Source organism: Uranotaenia lowii, chromosome 1 (assembly GCF_029784155.1).
Source record: "Uranotaenia lowii strain MFRU-FL chromosome 1, ASM2978415v1, whole genome shotgun sequence".
Classification (NCBI taxonomy): domain Eukaryota; kingdom Metazoa; phylum Arthropoda; class Insecta; order Diptera; family Culicidae; genus Uranotaenia; species Uranotaenia lowii.
The window spans coordinates 125,760,862-125,786,429 of record NC_073691.1 but is presented as its reverse complement, the minus strand read 5'-3'; the positions used below and the strand labels follow the sequence as shown (position 1 = coordinate 125,786,429).

The 25,568-nt window shown below is 38.4% G+C and overlaps 1 protein-coding gene across 2 annotated transcripts in view; it reads left to right on the top strand.

Moving 5' to 3' along the window:
* Positions 1-22,909, top strand: part of LOC129739837 (protein Skeletor, isoforms B/C) — a 213,346-nt gene extending 190,437 nt beyond the window's left edge. For both annotated transcript variants that reach the window (XM_055731366.1, XM_055731365.1), the window contains 5 exons: positions 11,992-12,349; positions 12,416-12,896; positions 12,960-13,090; positions 13,161-13,330; positions 18,828-22,909. In XM_055731366.1, coding sequence (XP_055587341.1) covers positions 11,992-12,349; positions 12,416-12,896; positions 12,960-13,090; positions 13,161-13,330; positions 18,828-19,001 — 1,314 coding nt within the window. In that variant the 3' untranslated portion in view covers positions 19,002-22,909. The remainder of the gene's footprint in view (positions 1-11,991; positions 12,350-12,415; positions 12,897-12,959; positions 13,091-13,160; positions 13,331-18,827) is intronic.
* Positions 22,910-25,568: the final 2,659 nt, after the last annotated feature.

Genomic DNA, 25,568 nt, shown 5'->3' with positions numbered 1-25,568 from the left:
GGCATAAGCGATCTTTGTGCCACCGAGGAGCGAGAGTACATCATTAAAATAGATCACGAAAATCATCGGTCCCGTATGACTTCCTTGAGGCACTCCTGAAGAGGCAACGAACTGCTTAGAAAAGGATTCACCAGTACGAACGGATAACTTTCGTCCCATTAAGTAACTCCGGAACCAATCCAGTGGTTCCCTACAGAAGCCTAAACGTTCGAGCTTTGCGATTGCAATATTGTGGTTCTCTTTATCGAACGCAGCAGAGAGATCTGTGTAAATGGCGTCTGATTGAGTTTTCTTGGCAAAGCTGTCCTGCACGAACGATGTCAAACTCAGTAGGATTGTGGTCGTGGATCGTTTAGGCATGAACCCGTGCTAATCATTGGAGAAGTGATGCTTGCAAAATGAGAAAATTGGATCCAAAACAACCAGTTCAAACAGTTTGGCGATCGCGCAGTCGCCTACACTCCACCACCAGTAGATTTTTTGCTGTTGAGGGGGTTACGATCGCAACGAAATTGACACCACCTGTATTCTAGTAGAAAATGCTGATAGAGTTTTCCAATTCAGATGCAGTACCGGAGCGAAGATCGCTGGAAAGGCAGATTTCATCACGCGGAGAAGAACTGTCTAAGATATCGTACTTGCCTGATAGCGCAAGCTGGAGAACCCCTTCGCCACAGACGAACTCAGGGCCGAGACGACTGTTGACGCTGACTGGAAACAGCGCAACTAGTCGAAGGGCTCCGGGGTCTCCGTGGTTCCTAGTTCGTTCCGTCCTGGTGCTTGAGGCCCAGTAGAAAACGCCGGATTTCCAAGATCAGGAGTGTTTAGCTGGATGCATCTGTCGGATAGCGGAAATTCTGTTGAGAAGCTAAATCGTTGGTGACAAGGATCGGGGTAAATTCGAAGAATCGATTGATCGAGACTGCTTCTCGTTGCTTACAGGTTTGGTTCAACTATCGTCCAATATTTTTCGTTCGGGAGAAGTTCTGGTGTGTTGGAGGGTTCTTATCCTTGGGCACAACCTGAATGTTGTTAGCGGCATACCTAAGGTTGCCAGATTGCCCGGTTTTATCCGGGTTTGCCCGGATATTTGATACACAATTTTAGTACAGTCCGGCCCGCCCCGGTTGCCCAGATTTCATTGAAAAATGCCCGGATTTTTTTGTTTATTTGTTTATTTGTTTATTTGTATAAAAAATCAACGGATCATATGTTGATCCAAATGATAACTTAATCCTAAATAACTTATCAAAATTAAAATCCACTCGACACAGTTCTGGACACGTCTAATATTTTCCTTCAGAACACATTTCTCGAAACGTCAAAGTCGAAATGCGCAGAAAAACGATTAAAAGTTTTTAAGATTCCGACAAAAGCGCTGTTGGCCCCATAGTTGTTCAGACGAATGGGGACGTAGAGCTGCAAATGCTGGTTTCTTAATCCTCGGGGTCGTACACTGAGAGGGACAGCTTCCAGCATCGTGGGTGAGTCTATTCTCGATGTCAGCAGGTCAGCCACAACCAGAACTCGAGTAGCGTTCCTACGAACTTGAAGCGTGTCCAAGTCTATAATGCGGCAACGATTTTCGTAGCTTGGCAGACGAAACGGATCGTACCAATTCAAGTGACGTAGGGCAAACCGCAGGAAGCGCCGCTGGATAGCCTCGATTCGTTCAGCTCCGTTCTGATAGACGGGGCACCAAACAGCAGATGCGTACTCGAGAATGGAACGAACTATGCAGCAATAAAGACTTTTAAGGCAGTACACGTCTTTGAAGTCTTTGGCCATGCGAAACAGTAATCCAAGGTTTCTAGAAGCTTTGTCAACAACATAGTTAGTGTGAGTCTTGAACTCCAGCCGTTGATCGAGGATGACTCCTAGATCGTTGATGTGTTCTACTCGGGTGATGGTTTCGCTTCCAAGGATGTACTCCGCACGAAGAGTGTGCCGCTTACGGGAAAATGATATAACCGAGCATTTGCTGCGGTTCAACGGCAGGCAGTTAATGTCGCACCAGTGAGCAAATACGGAAAATTGCTGCTGTAAAAAGTCGATATCGTCTTGGTTGTTTATGGCGTGAAAAAGTTTCAGGTCATCAGCATAAGCAAGTTTTGTGCCTTCAAGGAGCGAGAGTGCGTCATTGAAGTAGATTACGAAAATTATCGGTCCTAAATGGCTTCCTTGGGGTACTCCTGAGGGGGCAGGGAATTGCCTGGAAAAGGATTCACCAGTTCGAACGGATAATTTCCGTCCCGTTAGATAACTCCGGAACCAATCCAGTAGAGATCCACAGAATCCTAAGCGTCCGAGCTTTGCGATAGCAATATCATGCAGGGCCGTAGGAAGAACCGACTCATGGGGGGGGTTTTGGACACTAATTTTTACCTATGAATTTTTGTCTAACAAAACACGAATAAAAAAAATTAAAACAAATTATGTTTGTAACTATATGATTATTCATTTTAAGTACTCATTAAATGTTTTTTAAAAACGAACACAAACACTTACAGGATCTCAATGAAACTTGATGTTTCCTCGAAGAGATTCCATTTTCTTAACTCTAACCGTACATCTTTCGAGGATATGATAGCTATTAAGTTAATAAAAGTGGTCCTTAGCTTAAAGGGTGAGCTAAATTTTTTAAAATTAAACCTCTAGAAACAAAATATGAAGTTTGCTTTCATCGATGGTTAAAATTTTTGAATTTGTTTAAAAGTCTGGTAGATCAAAGTTATTTCATTTGAGCATGAAATACATAAGTTCTTTTTAGAGTAGCCTTCAATTCCTTAAAAAAAATTATTCTATTCTTTAATCAAACAAGCTCAATCTTCTAAACTCTTTTGCAAATCCCAAGATTCTAACCTTTGATGAAAATAAATAAAATTTTCCAAAAAAAAACAGTACGAGATAATAAAAAATTTCGAATCAAATTTGCTTGATGCAAACTTGAGTTAAATGTATGATTTTAGTTTGAAATTTGGCTTATAAAAAAGCTGCAGTATTAATAATGTTAAACAATACACCGAAAAAATAGAAAAAAATGGTGCAGAATTTTTAGGATAAGTTCAGGTATATGTTTCTTAAACAGAAAATGTTTTTCATAAAGAATCACTTCCGTACTAAAAATCCTGTAGATGATTTTTTTTAAATATTAGTTGGGATATTTTGCATGAATCAAAATTAACTCAAATTCTACTTTACATTTGTGATTTTCAGCTGAATTGTGTGTACAAACTTATTTTGATTAAAAACTTCTGTAAATTATTTTTCGGCATATCGGTGAAATGTATATTCTTGGAGAAAGAATATCAGAAATGAAATTGATGAAGATGGATAGAAAAGTGAGAAGAAAATTTACAGATGTTCTTTCTCCAAGAATATACATTTCACCGATATGCCGAAAAATAATTTACAAAACTTAATTAACGGTGGTTAACTTATCCTTAAAAGATTAAAAACTTCGAAATCAGAAATTGAATTGACAAGCTAATTTTTATGTTTAAGTTCTCTTGAATTTCTCAACAATTTTATGTTGATTGTAAAACTCATTCACAAGCTAAATCTTTTCCTGAATTTTGAATCTGAATTCTAAACCTGAATTTGTAAATTAAGCTTTGAATCTGTTTCCGAATTTCTTTACGATTTCTGAAATGTACAAAAAATACGATTTCCGAATCTAAGATCAGATCAGATCAGAATTTCTTGAGCCAAATCTTAGAGCCCTCATTCATGAATCTATTATTTTAATTCTGTAGTCCTGGTTTAATCTTAATTCATTATTTCAATTATTTATTATTAATCTGTTTTGTGAATCTGATTTGAAATGTAAATTTCGAATGATAAATCAGAATCTGGTTTTAAATTTTGGAATGCCACTAATAAGCTTTAAATGTTTAAATTTTGTTTTACTATAAAGTTTAAGAATTTCGAATTGGTTTATAAAACAAATTTCTTTTTTTTATATTCGAAAACTATCATCAAAACATTGAAAATGCATTTGATTTTCGAAAAAGATGATTCAAATTTGATATGAAATGCAAAACCGAATTCGAACAAGGATTTCAAAGCAGTTGTTCATTTCTAATTGATTCGAACTGAAAATCATGAATCCTTAACTTGATATAAAATTAGAAATACGAAAATATGTAGGAATACAAATTTGGTTATAGGAATATGGAACCAGAACCTCCAAAATGGGTTTAATCTCAAATTCAGTACTAAGACCTGAATTTACCCGGATTTTGCCAGGTTTTTATATCAAACATATATAAATAACATATAATAACTATGAACAAGTAAGAAAATTTTCAAAAATTGCTGCAGAATTTTGAGTTTGAAATGGGCTTTTGAGGTTTTTGTATTAGTTTTTAATTCAGATAGTTACTCTTGAATATCTTCGCTCTATTATCATAATTTGATTATGAATTTAAAATTTTGAGTGTAGAGTAGAATGTCTCGCATGCTTTTTAGGACCCTCATGGGGGGGGTTTAACCCCCAAAACCCCCCCCGTTCCTACGGCCATGATATCATGGTTCACCTTGTCGAACGCAGCTGAGAGATCAGTGTAAATGGCGTCAGTTTGAGTCTTCCTGGCAAAGCAGTCTTGAACGAAAGATGTGAAGCTCAGTAAGTTGGTAGTTGTGGATCGTTTAGGCATGAATCCATGCTGGTCGTTGGAAATGTAAGGTTTGCAAAACGAGAAAACAGGATCCATAACGACCAGTTCAAAGAGTTTGGATATAGCGCATAGAGCTGATATCCCACGGTAGTTGCTAACATCTCTCTTGTCCCCTTTTTTATGGATAGGAAACATATGAGCTTCCTTCCACAGTGAGGGAAAAATTGCGTTATCCAGCGATGATTGAAAAATATATTTGATGGGAGTAAGCAAAAGTGGCATAAAACGCTTCAAAAAAGTTGCTGGTATACCGTCCGGGCCCGTTGAGGTAGAATTTTTCAACTTTGCTGTTGCTTTCAAGATGGCTGCATCTTCAATTAGGAATCCATTCAAAGATGAACCCGGAGGTAAAATATTCCGGACAGCCCTGGCTAGTTGCTCTGAAGAAATGCCCTCGATGGTAAAAACGCTTGAGAATTTCCCGGCGAAGAGCTCACAAATTTCGGGGTCGGAAGCGGCTGTGTTGTTGTCCAGAAACATGTGGGACGGAAGCTCTGTTTCTTTTCGCTGATTTTTTACGTGCTTCCAAAATTTTTTCGGACTGGTCTTGAAGTTTCGCTGGAGCCGATTAAGATAATTCTGGTAGCAGCGCTTACTGGTCTTTTTATAAGTCGAGTTCAGTTTGCGGTATTCATTCTGAGCGTAGAGCGACTTTTGCTTGTTATAGTTACGAAGGGCACGTTTTTTAGCTGTCTTCAGTTCCCGCAGTTCTTTAGTGACCCACGGAGTCCGTAGATTAGCACCTACGCTACGTTTCGGCACATGGCGATCGATGGTGTAATTAACGATATTCGTAAATTTCTCTGCAGCTGCGTTGGGATCAGAAAGATCGAGCTCGACTTCCCATTCTATGGATTCCAGAACGCGCAATATAGCCTCGGAATCCATATTCTTGAAATCGTTATAGTAAGACGTTTTCTCAATGGGAGAATATAACCAAGCGGCACCGAGTGAGACCACTAAAGCTGGGTGATGTAGGACGTCTTTGACGAGTGGAGCGGGAGCTAAATCGATCGTCGGAATCCTGAACCCTTCGTTAACAAAGCAGAGGTCAAGCATCCTGCCGTTCTCGTTTTCAATGTAATTTATCTGACGTAGAGTCGCTGTGCTTAAGGCATCTAAGTAGACGCTGCAAGGTGCCGTGAAAGAAGAACGTGGAGGATCTGGAAACAGAAATCCGCCTTGTGAAAAGCACCATTTCAAGCCAGGCATGTTGAAGTCGCCGATGACGAGGATGTCATCTTCAGGAGAGCAAATGGAACTGACTTTAGAGAGGCTACGTGAAAAAGATTCGGCTACAACGAGATCACTGGAACGATCAGGAGGCACGTACACTACGCACACATAAAGTGTCGATCACCAATATCGATGCGGGTCCAAAGAATTTCCAGATTGAACCAAGATTCGTCTTCAATAAGCATGGCGGGGAGTTTAGATTTAACAGCCAGTAACACACCGCCTCCGGTCGATTTTTTGCTGTTGAGTGGACTTCGATCGCAACGAAACACTGCGTAATCAGAGCCGATAACCTGACTAGATAGAGTGCGGTCGTTGAGCCATGTTTCAGTAAAAGCGATAATGTCGTAGCAGGAACACGAAGTGGCGAGGAAATAGTCAATCAAGCAAGAATTGATACCACCAACATTCTGGTAGTATATGTTAATCGAGTCGGCTGATTCAGAAGCAGAACAGGAACGACGATCACTGGAAAGGCAAATTCCATCAGGCGGAGAAGGAATGTCGGTGATATAATACTTGCCAGATAACGCAGGCTGGAGAACCCCTTCACCACAGACGAACTCAGGGCCGGGACGACTGTTGACGCTGGCTGGAATCAGCGCGACTGAGTCGAAGGGCTCAGGGGTCTCCGTAATTCCTAGTTCGTTGCGTCCCGGTGCTGGAGGCCCAGAAGAAGTCGAAGGATTAACGAGGTCCGGAAGATTTCAAGATTGCCCGGATTTTTTCACTTTATTCCGCAAAAAAGCAAAAAAAAATTAAAATGTGTTGTAAATTTTGTAACAATTAGCTTATTTTTAAACCATATGTTGCTGTTTTATTCGTTGCGTGTACCTGTCATCATCGCCCAGCTCTGTTTACAGCTGAAATTGAGTGTAAACAAAACAAGAAAAAGGAAAAAGCGAACAAGGAAAACTGCAACTCAGGATTCTTCGCTTCGGACTCTGCTAATCGCCATCGCGTTTTTGTCGATTTTCCCGCGAGTGTGCTGCTGTTTCCTGCGCCGGAAGAAATCACCGCGGCAATTCCACAGAACTGAGCCAAAACTCCTACATCGGCAGCTGTCTTTTGGAAGGTTAGTAGCACCAAAACTACCAAATACCGAAGAAGGCAATTGAGCCACTTACACGACCCAACCTTGCTGTTCAATTCCCCAATAGTGCCGCAACGATTTCTCGGAAATTCCCCATCGGACGCCAAAGCGCATACATCCGGCCGAAACCAGAAAACGCACCCAGGAAAACCCGGTGAACGTATCTCGGAACGGAGAGAGCCGACATCCACTCTGCCACGGTTTGTTGGTTGGAGCCACACCGTATGTTTGTGTCGGATGAAGTGCAATCTGGTGGCCTGATTGTGTCAAGCGGCAGCGTTAGCAGCGATAGCCAAGTGCGCCCAGCAAACCCTTAAAGTAGGGTGTTCGGAAGGTGACCAAAGCAGCCTGAAGAGCGTAACCTCAAGGGCGCCCAGACCCCAAATAGGGGTCTTTTGTCGGGAGCTGAAGCTTCTCTCATCCAACTGCTCGCGGCGGGAGCTGGAGCGGCGCTTTACTGCTGGTGGTCATCCGATGACGCAGGTGGTCGCTGAAAGGAATTAGATGAGTATGAGAAAAAACAAGTAAGTGCTAGATCTTGTAAGAAGAAGAAGCAGAAAGAAGAAGGACAGAAGCGAGATTAAAGGGAAAAGAAGAAGAGACGTTCGAGCGAGAAGAATAAGAAGAGGTGTGATTTAGCGGAAGAGGAAGAAGAGCGAGGCAGCGAAGAAGAGAAAGAAGAGCGCGGCGGAGAAGAAGAAGAAGAAGAACGAGGCAGAGAGGAAGAAGAAAACGATGAAATTATATTAGAGCAAGGAAGAAGGAGATTCCAGCATGCGATAGAGGAATAGGCATGCAATAAAATCATGAGAATTTAGTTTATAAGCAACATATTTTAATTTGGTTTTGTTTTGTGGCGTTATTTTATGAATGTTAGTGATTTGTGTTTCCTCCCCCATTTTTAGCCGGGAGTGAAGCTAAAGAACTTCAACATTGGCGCCCAACTTAAAAACCCATGAAATTATGCTACCGCAAAATAATTTTAAGATTTTTGGATTTTGGATTTTAGTCTAGCCTTAAGATTTATGTTTTGTTTTGGTGATTTATGCTAAGTTTTGTTATTTGTGGATTTGATATTAATTGTTTTTGCTCATCAATACCCACTTAAAGTTAACTTTTTAGACTTAGCACTTAATTTTAATTAAAGCAGAGAATTTAACTCATTTTCAATGGAAAATTCTCTTAGAAAGCTCTCTTTACCATCATAATTATTCGACTTTATAAAGTTGGTTACGATTATCGGGTAGAAATTCCAGCTATGACACAGAACAACCTCTACCTGTGTACTACAACGCTCAACGCGCCCAAAACACCGTTTGCCGATCGGGAAAAATCGAGCCACCTACGAGTGCTGTTAGCAAGTTCATTTCTTGCCATCGCCTCGTATCACTCCGGCTATGACCATTACCACTGGTAGTCAACAAAGGTAGTACGTTATCACCAAAACACGCATCGCGGAAACCCAAAACGACACCGAACCGGATTAGAGCTGATATGCGTCTTCGCCGAAGGGATGAGGCCTCCCCGTTCCGGAAGTACGCATCATTCGCTGCTCAACACCTCGACGAGTCTACGCAGCATGTAAACCCCGACAACGCAGGAGAAATCCAAGAGCTGAAAGGTGTTGAACGAAGATACTGAGACAAGCTCCTCAGTAAAAGGAGGTCAAGTTTGGACAACGCAAACCAACATCCGATCTAGTCCATCACGGCGAAATTTCGCCAAGCATCGTTTGAGCGTCAACAAGTGCACAGTTGCACACTCAACGACCACTTGATTCGACAACAATGCCACCATAGGTCTCCCTAAAGGCTTGCCGTTAGTAAGACCGAGAGAAACTTACCGTGCTCAAGCGCGCTAGCACGCCGTTACTGGATCGTGACAAACCAGACAAATCATCACAGCCCACAGGCTCTCCCGTTTGCCAGAGCGAGAGAAACTGGTCGTATTATGCCACGCGCTAATACGCCGTTGCCAGATCGAGACAAACTGCGCAAAACAGCTATGAACATCCAGTGAAACTCCAATCCTGTTGACATCCTCCAAAACTATTGAAATCCGTTAGCCGATCGTGAAAAATCGAGCCAAGCTGGTGAGCATACCGTACTAGTGTCTTCGTACCCATTCGTGTCATTTTAACCCTAATCTATGTCGTATTGTCAATATGTTACAGTGTAATCTGGGGATCGCCATGAAATCACCAATCAAAAGCAACGCGAATTGGGAGCGCGGTAAAACTCCTACTCTGGGCTCATGGCGAGGTTGGTTGGTAATGCTTCCTTACTCAGCGCACTGTAACGATAAACATCCAAAACAAGACTGATTTTAATTTGTTCAATGTTAGCCATAAGTTGAACGTACTACCTGCTCGTTATTTATTATTCTTTTTAATTTGTTAGATCTAAGCCCTTTGTTTTAACGGTTTTTGATCTTATTTTAATGTACCATTGTCACGTGATTTAGATTTAGAGATTAAGCGCACTTAGAGACCTGTTGTCTGCCAAACCTGGTTGGCGTATTGTGATGCTTGCTGTGTAGTGTTGGAGTATCAATGTATTGAAGATCTGGCGGGCTATAGGCCTGCGTAATTAGTGATTTGTGGTGCACGTTGTTGTTCGTGCGGAGGTCTGCTCCATCTTCGTCTCCATGTGCGTCTCTAGTCAGCTTCCTGTAACATTAGAAGTTTTTAATAAATTTTTCATGAGCTCCTAGCCGTCGCTCATGAAAAATTTTTCCGTGACAATGGGGTTGTGTAACAATTAGCTTATTTTTAAACCATATGTTGCTGTTTTATTCGTTGCGTGTACCTGTCATCATCGCCCAGCTCTGTTTACAGCTGAAATTGAGTGTAAACAAAACAAGAAAAAGGAAAAAGCGAACAAGGAAAACTGCAACTCAGGATTCTTCGCTTCGGACTCTGCTAATCGCCATCGCGTTTTTGTCGATTTTCCCGCGAGTGTGCTGCTGTTTCCTGCGCCGGAAGAAATCACCGCGGCAATTCCACAGAACTGAGCCAAAACTCCTACATCGGCAGCTGTCTTTTGGAAGGTTAGTAGCACCAAAACTACCAAATACCGAAGAAGGCAATTGAGCCACTTACACGACCCAACCTTGCTGTTCAATTCCCCAATAGTGCCGCAACGATTTCTCGGAAATTCCCCATCGGACGCCAAAGCGCATACATCCGGCCGAAACCAGAAAACGCACCCAGGAAAACCCGGTGAACGTATCTCGGAACGGAGAGAGCCGACATCCACTCTGCCACGGTTTGTTGGTTGGAGCCACACCGTATGTTTGTGTCGGATGAAGTGCAATCTGGTGGCCTGATTGTGTCAAGCGGCAGCGTTAGCAGCGATAGCCAAGTGCGCCCAGCAAACCCTTAAAGTAGGGTGTTCGGAAGGTGACCAAAGCAGCCTGAAGAGCGTAACCTCAAGGGCGCCCAGACCCCAAATAGGGGTCTTTTGTCGGGAGCTGAAGCTTCTCTCATCCAACTGATCGCGGCGGGAGCTGGAGCGGCGCTTTACTGCTGGTGGTCATCCGATGACGCAGGTGGTCGCTGAAAGGAATTAGATGAGTATGAGAAAAAACAAGTAAGTGCTAGATCTTGTAAGAAGAAGAAGCAGAAAGAAGAAGGACAGAAGCGAGATTAAAGGGAAAAGAAGAAGAGACGTTCGAGCGAGAAGAATAAGAAGAGGTGTGATTTAGCGGAAGAGGAAGAAGAGCGAGGCAGCGAAGAAGAGAAAGAAGAGCGCGGCGGAGAAGAAGAAGAAGAAGAACGAGGCAGAGAGGAAGAAGAAAACGATGAAATTATATTAGAGCAAGGAAGAAGGAGATTCCAGCATGCGATAGAGGAATAGGCATGCAATAAAATCATGAGAATTTAGTTTATAAGCAACATATTTTAATTTGGTTTTGTTTTGTGGCGTTATTTTATGAATGTTAGTGATTTGTGTTTCCTCCCCCATTGCTAGCCGGGAGTGAAGCTAAAGAACTTCAACAATTTGTTTTATTAAGCTACCAAAACATAAAGTTTAGAGCAGATTTTGCAAAAATAATCATGAAAAGATTTTTGAAGACCAAAATAAGATTTCACATGTGTTTTTGAATTTTGATGAAAAAAATATTGTTTTTAATTCTTTTATCTTAATTTTTGTTGGGCAATTTCTGGGTTTTGACAAAATTTGTCCGTATATTGCCCGGATTTTTGGTCGCGATTTAGAAATTAAATGCCCGGATTTTGCCAGGTTTTTTATAGAAAATTGCCCGGATTGTCCGGCCCGGATACGTGCCGAAAAAAAAACTGGCAACCTTAGGCATACCACTCCATGATCTTTTTCATAATGGCAGAATACCAAATCCATCCAAAACAGCACATACAAGTCATGTTTCTTCATGAAAGGCAGCAAAGGCATTTGAAGACACTCTTTTACGAAAAATTCTTGGTTGACTGTCTCGGCTGCAACGAAATTGTCGCTTTACAAGCCTCAGGTACAGAAAGCTTCCCAAACGAGATATTTCTTGCCAAACTTTGATAGTTTAATATGCTTGAAAATGTCTGCCACTTTTCCCCATTCCTCATTTATTGGCGACATCTCGAACGGAGAGATTGGAGTTTCGCTTGAAAGTGCTAGCTACTCCGCTGTTCGTCACTGCGGCTCCCGGATTTCGATTTCCCCCAGATCTCGGCTGCCTAGTTATCAAAATACGTTTCCCGAATACTTTTATTGTTTTGGTGACGGTTGATTTCGCCATATCCAACGTTTTTGTGTTCAAAATTCTGATTCATAGCTCCTCTGGCTTGGACGCCATTTTGAAATCTAAAGACCTAATGTCGAAAGCCAAATATAGGCAACATTCTACATACACACCTACAATATTTAAGTTGACCACTTTTTCAACCGGACACCCTTTAATCGCGCCACATGAATCTTCAGAAGAAATAATGGCTGAGTTTAATCACATTTTTCGTTTTATTTTATCCAGACAACAACGTCGACAATGCCCACAATCATAGCCCACGGAACGACGGCCAAGGCCAAGAGTGTCAACTGTAAGGAGCTGATCCGGGGCAAGTTGAACGTCATGTGGGACGTGGTGGGTGAGTACGTCGAAATCGAGCTAGTCGGACGCATACGAGAGAACCAGTACATGGCATTTGGTATTTCCGGCCACAACGGACAGCCGCAGATGGTAGGCGCCGATGTAGTAGTAGCGTTCTATGATAAAAATCGTCGAGAATTCCGCGCCGAAGACTACTACCTATCTGCGTTAGCTCAGTGTGATGGAAAGCAGGGTGTCTGTCCAGATGAACGAATCGGCGGAAAGAACGACGTTGAGCTGAGTGAGATTTAGCTTGGTTGTATAATTTTAATTAAAGGATTTTAACAACGATTTTTTTTCTCCACAGTAAATGGAGATAGATCTCATGGAGTGACACGGATTAAATATCGTCGACTCTTGCAAACCAACGAAGCGGTCAACGACCAAGCTTTCCCAACGAATCGCCATGTATCGGTGATAGCCGCTATTGGGCCGCTCAACTCACAAAGCGAAGCAAATGCGCATACCCATCAAGAAGTCACCATCGATGACATCCAGATCAACTTCGCCTCCAAAAATGATCATACCTGTACGGATGCTCTGGATAGTATCCGCGATCCGGAAGGTCCCGAAGTATGGCCGATTCGAAAAATAGTCGGAGAAAAAATGATCTATGCTAAGATCGGACCAACTGGTGGAAAACGTGGCTACACACCAATAACAGGCCATCCCTCGTGGGGCATCGCATGGTACCTGAACGATCTGCTGATACCGGAAGTGTATGTCGAGCGAGGCCAAACGTACACCTTCGTAGTGGAGGGTGGCAATGATTCTACCCAACCCGCGAAGTAAGACCTAGGGCTTGATTGGAAATTCAACGCTCAGATTTTTAACCATTTTTATTTCTTCAGGTATCATCCTTTCTATATCACTGATTCGCCGGAAGGAGGATACGGCCAGTTGAATAACTTGCAACGCAGTAGGGAAACCGTATTTGCTGGTGTGGAATTCGATAAGGACAACTATCCCTATCCAACGGCGGGTGAGTTGCCTAAGATTTATCAATGAAATCCAACAAAATCAAAAGAGAATTCTTTCCGTTACCATTTTAGCCGGTAGATATTGCGAGTGGAAACATCGAACCGTCGATCGTTGGGAGGAGTCGAAAACGTTTGAAGACTACATGAAAACGGTCCATTTGGAATGCGACGATCCCACCGGGCAACCTGCCTATCTGAACTGGACTGTTGTCGATGAAACACCAGATATGGTGTATTATCAGGTGAGTACATTAGCGTGTCCCAAAAGTGCATAACTTCTGGGGTTACCGTTACCTGGCCTAACCTTTCTTCTCGATGCGATATCTCAGGATAGGGCTAGGGGGTAGTGTTCCTAAATGCGCATACTGGGTAATATTCGCATACAGCCGATTGACATCATGGCTGAAGATTCATCAAAACTTATCAGTGCAGTTTGAGGGTAAAGCGTATTACCGTAACGAAACACGTGGCATGAAAAATTCAATTGTTACCTATATAAAGTCGAAAAAAATTAAAAAATCAAACCAGATTTTTGTCGATTTTGTTAAAATATATTGAACTTCAATTATCGTACGTACAGATTCTGTGAACAAAAATTTTAATGGCTTTTCTTTCTTATTCATCTGGAAATCGGAAATTCAACAAATTGAAGCTTTTGCCAAAGTTGTAAATCATAAGATATTGGAATAAGAGACAGGTTCTGAATGCCCATATCAAGGAAGGTTAAATGTCTATTTCAAGAAAAGTAGATTAAAGTCTGTTTCACATAGTATCTGGTCGGGTAAAATAGATTATTTCTCCGCAAAGAAATAACGTACAACAAAGTTAAAAATGTCATTTTATAGGGTTTTTATTGCACTTTAAGGAAAAAAATACATAAAAATCATTCGTCAGCTTTTCGGATGAATTTTCGAACTTTTTTTGTCATACCACCCACCATTTTCTGCACAGTACTGCTGGTAACCTCATTCGCCATCTTGTTCCACCACTTTTCCATCTGAGCGGGTTTTTTCATGGTTCTGCCACATTTCTTCAGTTTGCCATTAACTATTGCTCAATATTTCTCGATGGGACGAAAATCCGGACAGTTTGGTGGATTGATACTTTTTTCAACAAAATCGTCCTTGTTCTCCTTATACCACTTAACGACATCCCGGCTGTAGTGGCAGCTTGCCAGGTCCGTCTAGAACTTCACCGGACCTTTGTGGGACCGAATGAATGGCAAAACCCTCTTCTGGAGACATTCTTCTTTGTAAACATTTCCATTCATTGTGTCCCCAGTGATGAAAATTTGATAATCTTCTTCCCACAACTACAGATCCCTTGCCAAATCATCAACTTCCGAGCAAATCTATCTACGAAAACAAACTTGAATCTACCCGCAACATTCCCTTTACGCTTCGCAAGGTAAAATTTGTTACCGAGTATTCGTCCAAAATCCATTTTGACGTAAGTTTCGTCGTCCATCAAAATGCATCCGTTGTACTTGGTCAACACTTTCTCGCCGGTCAACTTCCTTGCCCTGGTTTTGGCAACCAGGTTTTGTTTCAGCGTCCTGTTGGGGTGTTTGCTTGCATGGTACGACCGCAAGCCTTCTCGCAAACAAATTCGTCGAGCTGTACTGTGGTTCGTCTTCAACTTTTTCGCCAAACCACGCAAGGAGATTTCAGGATTATTGTGAACTGATCGAATTACCTTTGCTCGCAGCTTCCGGTCATATGTTCCACTTTTGCGCCTGGTTTGTTTTGCTCGATCCACCGTAAGGGTCTCCCGGTAACGTTGCAGCACCGAATTTACAGTCGATTTTGGATATTTCAGGAATTTCGCGATCTTTACCCCTGACCACGTCGGTTTCTCTACGTGAGTGTGCAGAATTTTCTCTCGCCTTTCGCGTTCCATCGTCGATAACTTTTGACTGACTGCTTCAATCTTGATGAAATTTTCACCACTAAGTAAACAAACCATCCGGATCAAAACACTGTCAATAGATTCGCGATGTGACAACTAGGGGCGCTACAGTGAATGAAAAGATGCGACCAGATTCTATGTGAAACAGACTTTACTCTTATAATTTTTTTTAGTTTTTATCATTTAAACACTAAATCTACGCCCAAATCACGATCTTACAGCGAAAAAAGAAAAACTTCATACTGATCCGATAAAATACGATATGGACAAAATATTACCATAAAGTATGGCCATATGGCATACCCAACTAATTCATGCAAAAGAACTAGTGATGTAAAAAATTTCACCAAAATTTCAACCTTGACGTATGCTTAACATCCGTTTCTACCATTTTCAGTAAAAAAATATGAAAATATTGCTAGTGTTAATGAAAAATAGCTAAGAACATAAATATGCGCATTTAGCCCGCCAGTCTCGGAAATTGGCTATTTTAACTTCTTTTATTATAAAATTATTTTCACAAAAACTGTAACGTATATAAAACAGATGTCCGCTCATGTGTATTTAATTTTCAGACTCCTATCCATTGGAATATGGGAGAAAATGAGTGCTTTCCTTAATATGCGCATATAGCCCGCCTCTCCCCTACATAGATTTTTTTTACCTTTTCCTGAAGTATAAAGCTTATAAATCTCTCATTTTTTTTATATTTGGATAGGGTTACCCGAGTCCATCCATGTATCATTGTATAGATCAATGCAAAATTGCCCTATCGACTTTGTTTCGTCTACACAATAATACGGTGCGGGACAAATGGCCTTGTACGGCAAGAAGTTTTCTCATAACACGCTCTTGACTCATTTTCAACACCTTTCATGCTTCCTAATCTAATCTATCCGTCTATAATTTCCATTACTTCCCTTTGATATTCTTCCTATCAGAATGTGTACTTCACTGAAAGTTCAATATTCCTTCAAATAAAAATAATATAATCAATGTTCTAGTAACAAGTAAAAGTTACCAAAGAGTTGTCAATGAGAGATTTATTTTCATTAGTTCTTTCATAGCTCTTAAAAGACTTGTTGGCCTACTTTGGTGTCTTCAGATGAAAGTTGCATCATAAATGCATGCTATGCAATTGTATTTTTTACAAAGTACAAGATCTCATGCCAAATTTCAAAACGGTTTTTTTTAAAGCCTAAATTATGAAAAATAATTCATCCGAAGACTGCATTCCGATAGGAGTTAAGATAAAAAAGTTATTAGGCTTCAAAACTGGGCTAACTTTTTTACGGTGGTATTCATTACTGTTAATGAGTCGGGGCGGTTGAACATATCGACGCCTCATTAACAGTGATAAATACCACCGTTTTTTATCTTAACTCCTATCGGAATGCAGTCTTCGGATGAAATATTTTTCATAACTTAAAGGGTGACACGGTCAAAATTTGGTCAAGGGAAAACGCGTGTAAATCGGTGAAATCGTTTATTTAAAAAATCAAATTAAATTTATTTTTCAAGTTTAATTAGTATATCAGGAATAATATTCAGTTAGGCTTCCGCTTTTCAAAATCTGAATAGCCGGGCCTTACGCTTAACCCCTGCCATCAGATTTTGTACAGCCACCTTGTCCACCTTCTTCGCCGCAGAAAGCCAGTTTGCCTTGATCTGCTGCTCGTCCTTAGCCGTTTTTTGGTCTTCTTTAGGTTCCGCTTGGCAATAGCCCAGTTCTTGTCCTTGGGAACCACCTGCACGTTGTTGGGTCTTTTCACTGTAATGGCAAGATGCCAAATCCGGCCAAAACAGTACGGAACAACCGCGTTTCTTCAGGAAAGGCAGCGGCTTTGACGTAGGTTTCGTCGTCCATTACCACGCAGTCAAACTTCGTCAGCATCGTCGTGTACAGCCTCCGGGATCGCGCTTTGGCCGTCGTATTTTGTTTATCATCGCGATTTGGAGTCACTACCTTCTTGTAAGTCGATAGTCCGGCTCGTTTTTTTTTGGCTCGATGTACGGTTGTAGACGATACACCCAGCTTATTTGCGGCATTTCGAAGAGAGAGGTTAGGGTTTCGCTTGAAACTATACCGGCAACTCTCTTTGTCGTCTCAGCGGCTTCCGGTTTTCGATTCCCCCCCGATCCAGACTTCCTGGCTGTCGACAAACGTTCCCCAAACACTTTAATTACATTTGTAACGGTTGATTTGGCAACTTTTAGCGATTTTGCCAGCTTTGCGTGGGAGTAGCTCGATACGCTCGATACGAATTTTGATACGCTGCTCTTCTTCCTTGGACGGCATTTTGACAACTGAAGAGTGAATTCCAAAATCGAAATAGGAGCAACATTCTACACACACACACACCTTCAAAATGAGGAGTGTTCAGGTTTTTTAAATGAAAAATTGAAAGAAATACGTAAAGTTTACCAAATTTTGACCGTATCACCCTTTAGGCTTTAAGTAAATCCGTTAAAGCTGTTTTTTCTTATTGCTTCCAATTACTAAATAGAAACAAATATGATACGTGAAAATGCACGCTCATGGAAGCCTAGAATCAGTATTGCTCCGTTGGATTGTTAATTTTAAGCTCAACTGGAAAAATAACTGATTCATCTGGCTTGTTCAAAGTTCTTAGTTAGTCTTTTAAGTAAAAAAAAAACCAAGAACCAGATAAATTTGCTTTGATGTGAATATATTGAAGAATTCCATTATACTACGATGAGATCATATATTATTGCGCTATTCTAAGAATGAGGTACTTCAAAAGTTGATTCGGCTTGTTGAAATGACAGCATTTGAAATTTTGCACTAGTTTCTGGAATTTTATAATTCAAGCTTGTACATCTGTTTGTTAATTCGTCAGTCTCTCTAGTGAAAAAATTATGATGATGCTATTTTTCTCAGCTTAAAGTTATTTGTAGTTGATCTAACTATATAGAGCAATTCATCCAACGGTATTTAAATTCATTTATTTATGATTTCAAATAAACTTGCCCCCTTTCGAAGAATTCATACTTTCAAAAGAGCTATCTAGAAAAAGTGCCATCTATTGCGCCGTTCAAAAGTTATAAATCAAGCAATGGATGGCACTGTTTTTCGTCACTTTTTAACGGCTTCTTTAAAAGATAGCACTGGAAATTTCACACAAGTTTCTGAATATTTTTTGTTCAAGATTGTACATCTGTTCATCTGTGGTAAAGCTACTAAGAATTTTGATTTTCGTAAATAATTCAACTTTTTTTTCGAAAACCCTCAAATAATTACTAAATATAAAATAATTATAATACATTCCAAGTCTGAGGATTTCATTTTTTAAATAGACAAAATCAACATTTTCAAAAAAAAAAACCTAACCAGTGCAACCTATAAACATATTTTATTACAGCTGCCTCTAAAACAAATTTGTTTCTCACACTTTACATTATTATTATTGTAGGTTGAACCCCAGAATCCCAGAAATTATGCAATTTTGTAACACCCCAATGTACAATGTAGTCAAGATTTTCAACAAACGAGTCTTTGATGATTTGACGCTAGGGGACTGCAGAAAATGTTTTTCTTTATGAAAAACTCCCATCTTGCGTCTGTGTACAGTTTATGGAAAAAAAAAACCTGATGGCCCACTTTTAAGATTTTTGAATATATGCATACTTTTTTTTCTTTTTATTTACATAAACTGCCTACAAGCCCGAGTTGCAAAATGTCCATGGAGAAAAACCTTTTCTACCGTCCCAACCTTTAAAATAAGACTCATTTGCTGAAAATCTTCATCACCCATGTTTTGAACGATTTGCATTAAGTATATTTTCATTAATGGATTTTTCTGTTTACAGTGCTACACCCACCGGAATCTGGGCTGGGTAATTCGGGTGGTCAATCCTGGCGAAACAGCGAAGATCAACGGGGCGCGTGGTGTGTTTGTCGTTTCTTGTTGGCCCAGCTTGGCTCTTCTGGCACTGGCCGTGTGTACAAGCTTGTTACGAATCAGTTCTCGTCAGCATTTTTGATAGTAGGTGAATTAAAGATATGATCCGGAACCACTGCAATCAACCAACGCAACACTGTTGCAGTGAATGAATTTGTTAAAGTGACTTAAACTCGTTAGGAAGTCGGAAACCCGAAGCTAGCAAGCTATTACGTAACCGACCGATACAGATTAGTAGCTTAAACGAAGTAAAAAAAAATAGTTATACCTATAACAAATCGTATAAGTACACACGGCCATGTGGCCATGGGGTTTTTTTCTGGATGTTTACCGGTGATCCGAGAACTGCATTTGCGTTGTAGGTAAAGTTGAATTAGTTAAGTTTTAAACTGTTGGATTTTATTGAAATATATTATAAAGGTGAAACTTCGACAAGCTAGTTTGAGATACACGTGATAATTTTTTATGTATTACCCAACATTCAAATTGTCTAAATAATGTTTTCAACTGTGGGTAGTTATTGCGAGTATTCAGAAAGTTCCAAGTGGAACTGGATTTGAAAAAAAAATCAGATTAAAAAAAAAGATCAAACTAAACAAAATGTTTGATTTCAAAAAAATTAATGGCCGATACGATTAGTTTTTTTTCAAACTAAGTTATATTTAAGTACTTTTCAGAGTGATATTTTCGAAGATGAGAGAGACTTGATCATATTATTAGAAACAGAAAACTGTCAGTTTTCATGTATCTGTTTTGCAGCCAATTTGATTGCTGTTTTTTCGATATAGACTTCAAAGTGATGCTTCACTGCTCAAAAAAACAAATTTACATGTGCGCATTCAAATTCATTGGACACTTTTTCAAAACAAGACTTTTCATTCATATGTTCGAAGATCAATTCCTTAAAATGTGTTTTATGTTTGCTTGATATTTCAAAGATGGTAAGAGCATACGACAAGAAATGCATCTTCTATGACTGTTCATCTCAGGCCAATCCATCTTTACATGACCAAAAACAAAACACGATGTGTTAGATGCGCTAATGAAAACCTCAAATTTATGAAGATATTATAGAAGAAAGAGAGAGAGAAACAGTACAACAATTGTGATCCGGATGACGCATTTTAAATTTGAACTATTAAATTAGTTTACAGATTTACTAGCTGACAGTTCAAATTGAAACACATGTTAGACATCGCTTCCAAGGTGTAAATTCAATGTTTTAAGCACACAATAAATATTTTTATGCTTAAGTCTCGCTGATCTTCTAAGTCACTAGAGAACTCAAAATCACAAGTTTTCTTTAAGTGATGAAAATAGACATTCGCTGCAGCATTTTTGCTGCATTTTTTTACTTTTCAACGAAAGCTTAGCACATTCTGAAAAGAGTTGTTATTAGAGATGTACCGAATATTCGGTTGGCCAAATATTCGGCGCCGAATACCGCTGAAAACCCGTTAAGCCGAATATTCGGCTCACCGAATAGTTGAGCTAAGTATTCGGCCGAATAGGCCGAATATCTACTACAGACTGATAACATTTCCCAAATGGATAATTTATAAAATATTCAAAAGTAACGTTTTAAAAGCTACACAATCATTAAAAACTTTTGGTTTTAGCTAAACATCTAAGGTGTATCCGCGTATATTCCACTGCTGATCTTACAGGTTATTCAGATTATTTTTTAAATAAAATAAAAGCTTGAATTTCTCTATAAAAACTTTTAAATTTTTTGTTCAATAACAATATTTCTAAAATTTCAAAATAAACATAAATTTTGCCCATTTTTAATTTTTTTTTTTCAAAAGTCGTCCTGAATGCCTGACCGTGTGGATACGTCTGGTTGAAAGTATGGTATGCTTAAGGGTAAAAATCATTTTTCTTTTCAAAAACTATTTTGAAGTTATCTTGCGCAGTTATTGGTGACATTTTAAAAATCAGAAAGACCCCTACTTAAAAAATACCTTGTTATATCATCCGATTATATCATCTGGTATAAAATTATCGACATGAGGGGCATTAATATGGAAGAAATAGAAAGCAATGAAATACTCGCTGAATTTATTTTTCATTATAAACTCAATAGAATATTCGACCGAATATTCGGCCGAATTTTCGTTTGGCCGAATAGTTGAAAAGGTCAACAGCGTTTTTTTTCTGTTTGCCAGCCCTGCGTTTTTCTGACTTTTACATTATTGTTATCATCGTGAAAACACTCCTTATTGCTATGTAAAACGAATTCAAACTATCTACATCCGTCCACTAAATACTAGTTAATGGAATATTGCTGAAGTTATTTTAATCGTTTAGTTTATTCGCATTCTCGAGTTCACGGAACAACATTTCCTACAAATACCCCTAGCTTTATTGGCCAACAACACACAAACAACCATGCGATATCGCTTGAAAAACATATCTTTCGTATGAATGAGGAGATGAGCTGCGCATTGTACGCATAAAAAGGATACAAAATAAATGTTTATGGGTTAAGGGAGTGGATCCTGTTCTGCTATCATGGGTTAGGAAAATAGATAATTAATCAATTGTTTAAAGTAGAAGTTGGCAAAGCCAATAATGGTGTGACGAGACAAAAATCATTTCCATAGGGATGCTTGTGAGAAATGTAACTGTATATGAGGTTTTAGACGATAAATTGGGAAAAATAAACATTGTGAAAAACAAAATTTCATAGCATAATTCGAAAACGAATGATTTGCTAAAGCTGAAAAAAGACAAATTAAAAGGTAAAGAAGATTTTTTTCAAACAAAACTTAGCGAAACATCGAATACGGATAAAATGATTTGATTGAACAAGCTCTATGCACAATAAGATGAAAAGAGCGGAAATTAAACATGTGATCTTTATTTATCAACTATCAAGAATAATATTGCATGCTCTTGGCGAACAAAAAAAAACAAACATCGGAAAACAAATGGACAATAACAAATATCAATTGAAATCTATTAGAAGCTAAATGATAAGAACCTATACATTGCACACTACAATAAAAGCGTAGCTATTAAAAAAATATCCAACTAATGTAAGGCAAGAGGAAGGGCGTCATCCGTATTTTTGCGACAATAAGAAACGAATAACAAAGACAATAACTATAGTGTTACCATTTTAAATGTATTTCAGAACTTCATACCTTAGATAGACTAAGAAATTGAATCATTGCTATCATTACCTATTCATTTCCATCTGATAAGTTTATTACAATCTACGAGTACTTTCTTTAAACATGCCCAGCAGCATACTAATATGAATAAATCTGTGAAAAAAATAATTATTTAGGTATTACTTACTCAAAGAGACTGGAGCTGTTTGTTTCCTTAGTCGTTTGTCATGAACCAATAATAACGGGAAACCCTATATAAATCTAACGATAAACCTAAATTTGTTAAAACATTGTGAATCAAAATTGTGAAAGAAAGTGGATAAGGAAACTTAAATCTGTAAATTTTATAAACGAACTCAAACATAGGCTGGCGTAATGCAATTTATTAAATTTTACCACAAACAACCTTAATCCAACTAATAGCAAAATATTCGTCCTCTTTTCAAGAAGAAAAATCAAATAAATATATCATTAAACTATCGACTCTTCATCGCAACACTGTAAATACATTGCACAAATTAGTGTTCTTTACACATGTATCAGTGAAATCTACAGAGAAACAGATATTTATGCAAATAATTCATTAATGATGACCGAAATAACGGAACAAACAAGAAAGATAAAACGCATCCCAACAAGGCAATAAATTAATCAGCTTGGAAGAACGACACAGTTCAATGAAGTACAATCAACAAAAATCTAAATTTTTAAGAACATCCTGATTATATTGATCTTTCTTTATGCTGCCATCCAACATTTAATCCTAAATCCTGAATTCTGAACGCATAAAACTGATTTCTATTTCTTATTTTGATTCATTAATCCTGATTTCTGATTCTGAATTCTGATTCCGAGTTCTGATTCTGAATTCTGATTCCGAGTTCTGATTCTGAATTCTGATTCCGAGTTCTGATTCTGAATTCTGAATTCTGAATTCTGAATTTTGAATTCTGATTCTGAATTCTGATTCTGAATTCTGATTCTGAATTCTGATTCTGAATTCTGATTCTGAATTCTGATTCTGAATTCTGATTCTGAATTCTGATTCTGAATTCTGATTCTGAATTCTGATTCTGAATTCTGATTCTGAATTCTGATTCTGAATTCTGATTCTGAATTCTGATTCTGAATTCTGATTCTGAATTCTGATTCTGAATTCTGATTCTGAATTCTGATTCTGAATTCTGATTCTGAATTCTGATTCTGAATTCTGATTCTGAATTCTGATTCTGAATTCTGATTCTGAATTCTGATTCTGAATTCTGATTCTGAATTCTGATTCTGAATTCTGATTCTGAATTCTGATTCTGAATTCTGATTCTGAATTCTGATTCTGAATTCTGATTCTGAATTCTGATTCTGAATTCTGATTCTGAATTCTGATTCTGAATTCTGATTCTGAATTCTGATTCTGAATTCTGATTCTGAATTCTGATTCTGAATTCTGATTCTGAATTCTGATTCTGAATTCTGATTCTGAATTCTGATTCTGAATTCTGATTCTGAATTCTGATTCTGAATTCTGATTCTGAATTCTGATTCTGAATTCTGATTCTGAATTCTGATTCTGAATTCTGATTCTGAATTCTGATTCTGAATTCTGATTCTGAATTCTGATTCTGAATTCTGATTCTGAATTCTGATTCTGAATTCTGATTCTGAATTCTGATTCTGAATTCTGATTCTGAATTCTGATTCTGAATTCTGATTCTGAATTCTGATTCTGAATTCTGATTCTGAATTCTGATTCTGAATTCTGATTCTGAATTCTGATTCTGAATTCTGATTCTGAATTCTGATTCTGAATTCTGATTCTGAATTCTGATTCTGAATTCTGATTCTGAATTCTGATTCTGAATTCTGATTCTGAATTCTGATTCTGAATTCTGATTCTGAATTCTGATTCTGAATTCTGATTCTAAATTCTGATTCTGAATTCTGATTCTGAATTCTGATTCTGAATTCTGATTCTGAATTCTGATTCTGAATTCTGATTCTGAATTCTGATTCTGAATTCTGATTCTGAATTCTGATTCTGAATTCTGATTCTGAATTCTATTCTGAATTCTGATTCTGAATTCTGATTCTGAATTCTGATTCTGAATTCTGATTCTGAATTCTGAATTCTGATTCTGAATTCTGATTCTGAATTCTGATTCTGAATTCTGATTCTGAATTCTGATTCTGAATTCTGATTCTGAATTCTGATTCTGAATTCTGATTCTGAATTCTGATTCTGAATTCTGATTCTGAATTCTGATTCTGAATTCTGATTCTGAATTCTGATTCTGAATTCTGATTCTGAATTCTGATTCTGAATTCTGATTCTGAATTCTGATTCTGAATTCTGATTCTGAATTCTGATTCTGAATTCTGATTCTGAATTCTGATTCTGAATTCTGATTCTGAATTCTGATTCTGAATTCTGATTCTGAATTCTGATTCTGAATTCTGATTCTGAATTCTGATTCTGAATTCTGAATCTGAATTCTGAATCTGAATTCTGAATCTGAATTCTGATTCTGAATTCTGATTCTGAATTCTGAATTCTGATTCTGAATTCTGATTCTGAATTCTGATTCTGAATTCTGATTCTGAATTCTGATTCTGAATTCTGATTCTGAATTCTGATTCTGAATTCTGATTCTGAATTCTGATTCTGAGTTCTGATTCTGAGTTCTGATTCTGATTCTGAATTCTGATTCTGAATTCTGATTCTGAATTCTGATTCTGAATTCTGATTCTGAATTCTGATTCTGAATTCTGATTCTGAATTCTGATTCTGAATTCTGATTCTGAATTCTGATTCTGAATTCTGATTCTGAATTCTGATTCTGAATTCTGATTCTGAATTCTGATTCTGAATTCTGATTCTGAATTCTGATTCTGAATTCTGATTCTGAATTCTGATTCTGAATTCTGATTCTGAATTCTGATTCTGAATTCTGATTCTGAATTCTGATTCTGAATTCTGAATTCTGAATTCTGATTCTGAATTCTGAATCTGAATTCTGAATCTGAATTCTGATTCTGAATTCTGATTCTGAATTCTGAATTCTGATTCTGAATTCTGATTCTGAATTCTGATTCTGAATTCTGATTCTGAATTCTGATTCTGAATTCTGATTCTGAATTCTGATTCTGAATTCTGATTCTGAATTCTGATTCTGAATTCTGATTCTGAATTCTGATTCTGAATTCTGATTCTGAATTCTGATTCTGAATTCTGATTCTGAATTCTGATTCTGAATTCTGATTCTGAATTCTGATTCTGAATTCTGATTCTGAATTCTGATTCTGAATTCTGATTCTGAATTCTGATTCTGAATTCTGATTCTGAATTCTGATTCTGAATTCTGATTCTGAATTCTGATTCTGAATTCTGATTCTGAATTCTGATTCTGAATTCTGATTCTGAATACTGATTCTGAATTCTGATTCTGAATTCTGATTCTGAATTCTGATTCTGAATTCTGATTCTGAATTCTGATTCTGAATTCTGATTCTGAATTCTGATTCTGAATTCTGAT